Source organism: Sphaerodactylus townsendi, unplaced genomic scaffold (genome assembly GCF_021028975.2).
Source record: "Sphaerodactylus townsendi isolate TG3544 unplaced genomic scaffold, MPM_Stown_v2.3 scaffold_1318, whole genome shotgun sequence".
NCBI lineage: Eukaryota > Metazoa > Chordata > Lepidosauria > Squamata > Sphaerodactylidae > Sphaerodactylus > Sphaerodactylus townsendi.
In genome coordinates this window covers 1-10,835 of record NW_025949868.1, presented here as the reverse complement: position 1 = coordinate 10,835, position 10,835 = coordinate 1, and the positions used below count along the sequence as shown (strand labels likewise).

The window sequence follows — 10,835 nt, the reverse complement described above, 5'->3', positions numbered from 1 at the left end:
CTTTCCTGTTCTTTCTGAAGAAAGGAGCTCTGACTCTCAAAAGTTTATAGCCACCACATTTCGTTGGCCTCTAAAGTGCTACTGGACTCAAATATAGCTGTTCCCACTGAAAAATGTTCTTTTACACAATCTTCTGACAGAGATCTGAGAACTGGCTGCTGGGGGGAAAGATATGATCAATCCAGCAAAGAAGAAGAGTTTGGATTTATAGCCGTCCTTTCTGTTCTGTAAAAAGACTCAAAGGGGCTTACAATCTCCTTTCCCTCCCCCCAAACAAACACCCTGTAAGTGGGGCTGAAAGAGGTCTGAAGAACTGTGACTAGCCCAAGGTCACCCAGCTGGTGTGTGCTTCAGTGCCTAAGCTAATCTGATTCACCAGATAAGCTTCCACAGCTCAAGTGGCACAGCGGGGAATCAAACCTGGTTCTCCAGATTAGAGTGCACCTGCTCTTAGCCACTACACCACTGCTGCTTTCTAAGCCAATACCACAGGAACACAAAATAATACGTCCTCTCAATGCCCCGGTGAAAAGAGAACCAAGGGGATAGCTCCCTTCCCCTCCAACCCTGTGACTGTTTTGGTAGGAATTCTTACCTCTCACAGCTCCGGGGGGGAGGGGGAGGGAACACTCTCTTGCTAAAGGAATGCCTGAATAAAAGCTTGCAACTCTCCCCCACGGCAGGCCTGCACACGCCCAGTCCCATGCAAGACTGCACATCAGACCACCAAGATAAAGTTTAGTTCCCGCAAAGCGCCACTGAGGGAAACACGTCTCACCGTGACATGACTCCGGAGATGCCAGGCACAGAGGCGGGTGAAACATTAGGAGCAAAAACGACCAGATTACAGTGACGTGGCCTGGAAAACCCACAACAGCCAACAGAGTTCAATGGGCTTGCTGATGGCCGCTCGCTCAAATTCCCAACTCGGAGAACATCTTAAGAACGTAAGAGCCCTGTTGGATCTGTTGGAGCACCTTCCTTATGAGGAGAGGCTGCAGCGTTTGGGACTCTTTAGTTTGGAGAGGAGGCGTCTGAGGGGGGATATGATTGAAGTCTACAAAATTATGCATGGGGTAGAAAATGTCGACAGAAAAATTTTTCTCTCTTTCCCACAATACCAGAACCAGGGGGCATTCATTGAAAATGCTGGGGGGAAGAATTAGGACTAATAAAAGGAAACACTTCTTCACGCAACGTGTGATTGGTGTTTGGAGTATGCTGCCACAGGAGGTGGTGATGGCCACTAACCTGGATAGCTTTAAAAGGGGCTTGGACAGATTTATGGAGGAGAAGTCGACCTATGGCTACCAATCTTGATCCTCCTTGATCTGAGATTGCAAAGGCCTCAGCAGACCAGGTGCTCAGGAGCAGCCGCAGCAGCAGAAGGCCATTGCTTTCACCTCCTGCACATGAGCTCCCAAAGGCACCTGGTGGGCCACTGCAAGTAGCAGAGAGCTGGACTAGATGGACTTTGGTCTGATCCAGCAGGCTAGTTCTTATGTTCTTACCCAAATGGTCCATATAGTCCAGTATTCTTTCTCACACAATGGCCAACTGGTTCCTCTGGAAATTCAGCAACAGGGCATAGAGGCCACAGCCTTCATAAGAACATAAGGAGAGCTCTGCTAGATCAAACCTAGTAGTCCATCTAGACCGGTATCCTTTCTCACACAGTGGCCAGTCGGATTCTCTGGAAGTTCAACAACTGGGTGTAGAGGCCAAGGCCTTTCATAAGAACATAAGAACTAGCCTGCTGGATCAGACCAGAGTCCATCTAGTCCAGCACTCTGCTACTCGCAGTGGCCCACCAGGTGCCTTTGGGAGTTCACATGCAGGATGTGAAAGCAAGGGCCTTCTGCTGCTGCTGCTGCTCCTGAGCACCTGGTCTGCTAAGGCATTTGCAATCTGAGATCAAGGAGGATCAAGATTGGGAGCCATAGATCGACTTCTCCTCCATAAATCTGTCCAAGCCCCTTTTAAAGCTATCCAGGTGAGTGGCCATCACCACCTCCTGTGGCAGCATATTCCAAACACCAATCACACGTTGCGTGAAGAAGTGTTTCCTTTTATTAGTCCTACTTCTTCCCCCCAGCATTTTCAATGAATGCCCCCTGGTTCTAGTATTGTGAGAAAGAGAGAAAAGTGAGAACATCAGAAGAGCCCTGCTGGATCAGACCAGTGAGGGTCCATCTAGTTCAACATCCTATCAATGGCCAACTGGTTCCTCTGAAGGGAAAAAACAGGGCATGGAGGCCAAGGCCTTCCCCTGATGTTGCCTCCTGGCACTCGTATTCATACACTGACTGCCTTCAAATCTGGAAGTTCCATTTAAACATCACGGCTAGTAGCCACCGATGGACCCGTCCTCCATGAATCTAATTCCTTTTTAGAATCATAGAACAGAGTTGGAGGAGACCCCAAGGGCCATCAAGTCCAACCCCCTGCCATGCACACAATCAAAGCACTCCCAACATGCACACAATCAAAGCACTCCCGAGATAAGTTCATCCAGCCTCGGTTTAACAACCTCCAAAGAAGGAGACTCCGCCACTCTCCAAGGCAGTGAATTTCACCGTCAAACAGCCCTGACAGTCAGAAAGTTCTTCCGAATCTCTTTTAAAGCAATCTACGGCCATAAGTACATCCTCTTGCAGCCAATTGCACATTCTAATCACTCGTTGTGTAAAGCAGTATTTCCTAGTATTTGTCCTAAATCTATCAAATCTACCTAAATCTACCAAAGAAGAAGAAGAAGAAGAAGAAGAAGAAGAAGAAGAAGAAGAAGAAAAAGAAGAAGAGGAAGAAGAAGAAGAGGAAGAAGAAGAAGAAGAAGAAGAAGAGGAGGAGGAGGAGGAGGAGGAGTTTGGATTTATATCCCCCCTTTCTCTCCTGCAGGAGACTCAAAAGGGGCTGACAATCTCCTTGCCCTTCCCCACTCACAACAAACACCCTGTGAGGTAGGTGGGGCTGAGAGAGCTCCGAGAAGCTGTGACTAGCCCAAGGTCACCCAGCTGGCGTGTGTGGGAGCGTACAGGCTAATCTGAATTCCTCAGATAAGCCTCACAACTCAAGCGGCAGAGCTGGGAATCAAACCCGGTTCCTCCAGATCAGAGTGCACCTGCTCTTAGCCACTGCAATACACAAAAGATACAAGCTCTGCTATATGTTCTGCCTTTGTTGGTACATTCCTGCTTCAGCCAGCCCTTCAGCAAAAATTTCATACTGTAAGTTCAGAATCAAGAAGAGCCCAGCTGGGTATTTGTCATGTAAGTTGGACGGTGAAGGCTCTATAAGTGGGGTTTATGTTAAACAAAAAAAGGCCACGCAACACACTTTGGTTGTGCCGCCCATAATTTAAAGGGCACGTTTTTGACTAGCCTAGACATTTTCCTCCTCTGATGGAGAGGAAAACCCAGCCAAAATGGAAACCGTTCACAGCCAAGAAATTGCCGACCATGTTTGTTTATTTGCCTTCCTTTATTGACTGTCTGTCTGCCTTTCTCACCAAGACTCAAGGCAAATTACAACATCAGAAAAAACAATCCGGCGATGAAAAAACACAAGAAGATACACCGGGACCAAGGCAATAACCAGTTTACAAAAACCATGAAAAACAATGACGTGCAAATAAGATCGCAAACGGCAAACAGTGCAGTAAAGTACAGTCCCTTTCCTTTGGCTAAAGGGCCCTCCTGACCAGATCCATATATTCCGGACTTGTTCATATTATAAACCAATCAAAATGGTTCAAGGTCTGGAATCCATGCCCTACGAGGAGAGACTTAGGGAGCTGGGGATGTTTAGTTTGGTGAAGAGAGGTCAAGAGGTGATACGCCCTGTTTAGATATTTGAAGGGATGTCATGTCGGGGAGGGAGCAAGCTTGTTTTCTGCTGCCTCAGAGACTAGAACCAGGAGTAATGGGTTCAAGGTGAAGGAAAAGAGATTCCACCGAAACATCACGAAGGACTTTCTGACAGTAAGGGCTGTTCGACAGGGGAATTCACTGCCTCTGAGAGTGGTGGAGTCTCCTTCTTTGGAGGTTTTTAAAGAGAGGCTGGATCTGTCGGAACTGCTTGGATTGTGTGTTCCTGCATGGCAGGGGGTTGGACTTGATGGCCCTTGGGGGTCCCTTCCAACTCTATGATTCTATGATAAAAACAGCCCCCTGAACAATTCCGTTTTATACATTCTGCAGAGCAAAAGAGGCGTGGGAGCGATCGGCCAGCCAGGAGTTTTCCTGAGAATCAGGAAATCTAACCAGCTGGCTTGGATGTAACTATTTGAGAGTAAGCAAGCAAGCAAGATTTTATTGGCATAATAGAAGTAACTGTTTAGGAACATAAGTTCCAATTTCCTACTGGCAAAAAACCTAAGTTCAAGGAGCAGCAGTGGCGTAGGCGGTTAAGAGCTCGTGTATCTAATCTGGAGGAACCGGGTTTGATTCCCCGCTCTGCCGCCTGAGCTGTGGAGGCTTATCTGGGGAATTCAGATTAGCCTGTGCGCTCCCACACATGCCAGCTGGGTAACCTTGGGCTAGTCACAGCTTCTCGGAGCTCTCTCAGCCCCACCCACCTCACAGGGTGTTTGTTGTGAGGGGGGAAGGGCAAGGAGATTGTCAGCCCCTTTGAGTCTCCTACAGGAGAGAAAGGGGGGATATAAATCCAAACTCTTCTTCTTCATCATCAATAGCAGACCAGGTTTAGTTTTAACTTAGGTCTTAATTTAGGGCTGGAAGGTTTGCCATACCTGGATGGCCAGGGCTAACCTGGACCTCATCCACCTCAGAAGCTAGGCAGGGTTCAAGTCCCGGTTGGTACTTGGGTTGGAGACCACCATGGACGCCTAGGCTTGCTAATGTAGAGGCAGGCAATGGCAGGAAAAAAAGAACCACCTCTGTTTATTTCTTGCATTGAAAAATCCCACGAGAGGAGAAGAAGAGGAAGAGGAGGGGTTTGGATTTATACCCCACCTTTCTCTTCTGTAAGGAGACTCAAGGCGGCTTACAAGCTCCTTTCCCTTCCACTCCCCATAACAGACACCATGCGAGGTAGGTGGGGCTAAGATAGTTCAGAGAGAACTGTGACTAGCTCAAGGTCACATGACAGGAATGTAGGAGCGGGGACACAAATTCGGTTCGCCAGATAAAGAGTTTGCCGCTCGTGTGGAGAAGTGGGGAATCGAACTCAGTTCTTCAGATTTAGAGTTCACTTGCTCTTAGCCATGCTCTTAACCATGCTGGCTCCCAAGGGACCACCATACGTTAGCTGTGATCTGACGGCACTTTCTGCCATCATCAATTGGAGGACCTAGGTCTGGTTTGGGGAGATGCAGGTTGTGGCCTTGCTATTCCTCATGCGAGGTTGTTGATTTTTCTGGAGACTAATTGGGAACATTCAGCCCCCTGGGTCCAACCACAAGCGGTTAGTTAGAGCACAGGTGTCAAACTCGTGGCCCTCCAGATATTATGGACTACAGTTCCCATCATCCCCTGCCAGCATGATGCTGGCACAGGATGATGGGAACTGTAGTCCATAACATCTGGAGGGCCATGAGTTTGGCACCTATGAGTTAGAGGGTTCAACTTACCAGACTCCCTGGATACGTTATCCTCAGAGTCCTCCTCTTCGTCATCTTCGGAGTATCTTTTCCGGACTGTTTTCCTACGCAGCCGCCGGCTTTGCCTCATGGGCCTGGAATGGTACCGCTGGGGTCGGCGCCGGCGGAAATCCGCGTCGCTTTCGTCGTTGGATGGCTGGTCCTCTTCGCTCTCGTCCAGGTTTTCGTCCGAGACAACAAACTCGTCCTGAGATCTGTGGGGGCGGCAGGTCAGAAGAGAACAGCCTTAAAAACAGAGCATTTTGAGTTGTTTAACCAGGCAGTTTGATGCACTGACTTGAAGCACGTACAATAGACTTGCACCATGCAGAAAGCTTATGCACCAAAGAACCAGCATGGTGTAGTGCAGTGGTGGCGAACCTTTGGCACTCCAGATGTTATGGACTACAATTCCCATCAGCCCCAATTGGCCATGCTGGCAGGGGCTGATGGGAATTGTAGTCCATAACATCTGGAGTGCCAAAGGTTCGCCACCACGGGTGTAGTGGTTAAGAGCAGGGGCACTCTAAGCTCACTTGAGCTGTGGAGGCTTCTGGGGAATCAGATTAGTTTGTGCACTCCCAACACACGCCAGTTGGGTGACCTTGGGCTAGTCACAGTTCTTAGGAGCGCTCTCAGCCCCACCCACCTCAAAGGGTGTTTGTTGTGGGGAGGAGATTGTAAGCCCCTTTGAGTCTCCTCACAGGACAGAAAGGGGGATATAAATCTAAACTCTTCTTCTTCTTCAAGCAGCAACGTGCAGCTTCCAAACTGTCCAGTTGAGGTCGGACACGTGCCCCTCTGTCACGGCAGGCAACCCTTACCCATCGCTGATCCTGAACTCGTCCTCGCTCTCCTCCTCGTCCAGGTTGCTGTCGCTGTCCAAGTCGTTCAGCCGCCGCCGTTTCTTGCGCCGAGCGGCAGCCGCCCTCGGGGGCCGCTTGCTTTCCTTCCTTTCTTCCTCCAGGATGGTGGAAATGTCCTTGCCGCGATGCCCCGTGATGTTGGACATGTCTTTGCCTCGGCCACCGCCTGCGTCGGAGGAGAACGAGACAAAAGGATTTCAGTGCCGGGGCAGCCAAGAATGGGGCTACGCGTTCCTGCAACTCAGAGAGGAGGAGAGACAGCTGTGTCTTTCTTCCTCAGGACAAAACTTATAGGCAAACAGACTTTGTTCAAGCAAGGCCAGATGGCAGAACGGCTAGTGGGTGTCAGGATGCGTCTTCCTTGCCATCGAAGGGGAGACCTGGGTGCGAGAACTCACATCTGTTCGTGGGAAGGGGGCAAAACTGTCTTCACTTCTAATATGCTAATAGACCTTTTCCTTTCCTTTCCTTTCCCTCTGGTGCTGGTAACTGTAGATAACTAGGAGCAATCCTGGCGCCTTCCCAGTGGGAGGAGGTGGCAGGTGGCTTAGAACTATCGCTGCGCTGGCCTTGAGATGCTCAACTCCCAAACATCTCTCTTTCCGTTGTGTTATTCTCACATTCCATGGGGAACAGGGAGGGGGGGTTTATGGCAAGAACTCTGAGGGGATAAAGGCAACTGTAATTTCGTGGTCTGGCAGAACTGGCTTTCTGAACACCAGGTACTTACTGTTATCAATAAAGACTTATGGTCCAACAAACCGAGTCCGATTATTGACTTCAGTCTCGAGATCTGGCATTATGCCACTTGCATCCTCAATCTAGGTTCTCGGGCCAAGCGAGGAATAGTATCAGGATCTGACCCAGGTCTACATCGAACTAGCGGAGAATTTCAGTGGGCTGAATTCCAATATGAGCAAAATCCTATCTCCCCATAAGTGAAGTAGAAAAATTTAAAACCTGATTGACCTAGTCAAAGTTACTTATATGTTCACCTCCACAACAGCCTAATGCTTGCGGCCCTCCAGATGTTCATGAACTACAATTCCCATCAGCCCTTGCCAGTATAGCCAATGCTCAGGTTGGGAGAGACTGATGGGAATTGTAGTTCAGGAACATCTGGGGGGCCGTGAGTTTGACACCCCTGGCCTAATGAGACATACCCCCTCCGTCCGCCTCCTTGATATCATCTTCGATTGCTTCGTCGATCGCTTCGTCGAATTCATCAAACCTACCATAGAGAGACAGAGAGAAAGGGGAAAATTTTTAACCATCTTATGGTATATGCTGCAATTTAAATATATTCCAAGGAAGGATTCAAGATTCTCCAGATGCAACAGGAACATTAACCAAGGACCCTGCCATGGACAAACTGCAGTTGGCACTTGGCTTTTATGTATAAGGGGAGGAGGGGAGAAAGGCATTGCCCCCTGCAGGGTGACTTGCTCTGCTTTTTTACTAGATAGTGCCGTGGTGGCGAACCTTTGGCACTCCAGATGGTCAATTGGCCATGCTGGCAGGGGCTGATGGGAATTGTAGTCCATAACATCTGGAGTGCCAAAGGTTCGCCACCACTGAGATAGTATGTGAAGCATTTTCTTCAAAGACAGAGCTATACAAAGCCGAAGTATTATCAGTACACTGATGACACCCAGCTAATACCTCTTAGTTCCATCTGCATCAGATGAGGAGTTGTCGGTGCTTGACCAGCGCCCGGAGGTTGTCATGGGCTGGATGAGGGGAATGAATTGAAACTGAACTTTGACAAGATAGAGGTGTTGTGTGCACCAGATTGGAGGCTCAGGAGATCAAGGGGAAACTGACACTGAATGGGACGGTTCTACCGCAGTTAGATTGGGCGCAGGACCTGGGGGTTATTCTTGACCTGTCACTGGAATCTATCTAAGGAGCAGCAGTGGTGTAGGAGGTTAAGAGCTCGTGTATCTAATCTGGAGGAACCGGGTTTGATTCCCAGCTCTGCCGCTTGAGCTGTGGAGGCTTATCTGGGGAATTCATATTAGCCTAGGCACTCCCACACACGCCAGCTGGGTGACCTTGGGCTAGTCACAGCTTCTCGGAGCTCTCTCAGCCCCACCCACCTCACAGGGTGTTTGTTGTGAGGGGGGAAGGGCAAGGAGCTTGTAAGCCACCTTGAGTCTCCTTACAGGAGAGAAAGGTGGGGGATAAATCCAAACTCCTCCTCCTCCTCTTCTTCCTCCTCTTCCTCTTCTTCTTCCTCTTCTTCTAAGTACGGACCGAAAAATCACGTGACGCACGTGTGCTGCGCAGTGGCTTATGTGTATTACAATTATAAATTACAATATCTATTGCTATAATAATTATTCTTTTTCATTACAAATATCTCCAATGGGAGAACTTCAGTAACACCGATGCAGACAGTATCTTCCTTCGTTGGTGTTAACAAGTTCACCTCCATAAAGGCTACTGCTTTAGGTGTGGTCTCTTTTCATATGTATTGGATGTCGAGTCGGTGGCTGAATAATTGTCTTTAAGCTCATGAATTGTTTTCCTCAAGGTGTAAGCATAATCACCACTTTCATGAATGGAAACAAGGTTACCATCACAGCATCTCCCTCCGGAGTATCGTTAAGAGGCGATACTGTGTTTCCCCGAAAATAAGACAGTATCTTATATTAATTTTTGCTCCCCAAGATGCGCTATGTCTTATTTTCAGGGGATGTCTTATTTTTCTATGTTCTGTTCGTCAGGCCTGCTTCCCAACAAAACCTTTGCTACGTCTTACTTTTGGGGGATGCCTTATATTTCACACTTCAGCAAAACCTCCACTACATCTTATTTTCAGGGGATGTCTTATATTCGGGGAAACAGGGTAAAAGGAGCCATGCATCCACATCGGAATCAACACTGCAGAAGCTACACGCGTTTGTTAGCTTTTCAACTGCCTTCATCAGTGCTCCATTCATTTCATTCTCAAAGACCGTTTCACAGTTATCCCCAACTCATTCTCCCAAAGCAGTTTTACAACAATTCTTCTAAAGGATCATTTATCTACTAGGATCAGGGGAGAGGGAGAAGAAAAACATGAGAAAATCAATTTGTATCTCGAGCTCCTGGGACATCTGTCCACCATGGAAAGGAAGAATGAGGGCAAGAGTAAAACAAAGACAAGGGACAAGGTTGGCCAAACCCCAAAAAAGCTTGCCACACGACAAAGGAATTGCACAAGGAAGTGTTAATACCAACAATGACTAAAGTGCATATATACAATATTCACAAATTAACATAATAAAGAATAAAATCATTTCATGAGTCCATAAGGTTCTCCCGATCGTAATTATATAAATATTTCATTCACAGTCCAATGGGAAAAAAAGACGGAACCTGGTGGAATCGCGGTCCACTCACCACACCGCCAAATGGCACTGGTTCAAGAAAAAACAGCAACCTGCCGCCAAATTGCACAGGTTCAAAGGAGCAGACAGGTTCAAAAGAGCAGAAGCAAAACGCCTGCGCGCTGAAAAATGATTTCATTCTTTATTATGTTAATTTGTGAATATTGTATATATGCACTTTAGTCATTGTTGGTATTAACACTTCCTTGTGCAATTCCTTTGTCGTGGGGCAAGCTTTTGGGGGGTTTGGCCAACCTTCCACATCTGTCCACCATACAGATCCCAATTAATGTTTTCATGCTTCTTCCCGACAGACAACTGGTCTCTCTTGAAATTTCCATCAGAGTACCAAAAATCTGCAAGCGTTTTATAAGATGCACAGCAGAGCAGGCCAACCTTTATAGATTTTTTTAATTACAAAAATCCAGGCAGCGTCTAGATCCTTCTGTTATTTTTTTTTCTCCCGTTGTCCTTCAAAGAAAGAACACCTAGCTGCTCTCTCTGGATGCTTCGAGTAGCAGTCTATGATTTATACAACCCTGCAAAATGTCACGAAGGGAGATTTAAACGTTGCTAAAATCTGTCTGGCTCATAGCTGAGGCGGAGAGGGGGCTGATTATGTCTCGTATGTTTTTATATCGGTTCGAGTTAGGCTTCAAAGTGGCTAAAACAAATGATCCCCGAAGCCAAACAAAGGCAGATGCAACAAAGACCAGGGTGTGTGTGTGTGTGTTTGTGCGTGCTGAGTGCATGAGTGAGTGAGTGAGTGAGTGCGTGAGTGAGTGAGTGAGTGAGTGAGTGAGTGAGTGTGTGTGTGTGTGTGTGTGTGTGTGTGTGTAACATTTCACAGCCCTGCAGTTGAGCACAATACATTTCAAGCGTCATTTTCCCCAACAAGCTGCGACCCCGCTCGAAGTGCAAAGCTTGCAGAACGATCTAATCCCCTCCTGGGGGGGGGCAGTCGGATATCCTGGAGCGAGGAGGCATTTCTGCTGG

The 10,835-nt window shown here is 47.9% G+C and overlaps 1 protein-coding gene across 1 annotated transcript; it reads right to left on the bottom strand.

Annotated features, from left to right (window-relative positions):
• Positions 1-5,590: 5,590 nt before the first annotated feature.
• On the bottom strand, positions 5,591-7,699 carry LOC125424880 (remodeling and spacing factor 1-like; the record flags this gene model as incomplete). The annotated part of the gene is made up of 3 exons (XM_048482316.1): positions 7,629-7,699; positions 6,424-6,631; positions 5,591-5,814 (listed from the first exon to the last, which is right to left on the bottom strand). Coding segments are annotated over exons 2-3 (412 nt in total), but the record flags the coding sequence as incomplete, so codon positions are not given.
• Positions 7,700-10,835: the final 3,136 nt, after the last annotated feature.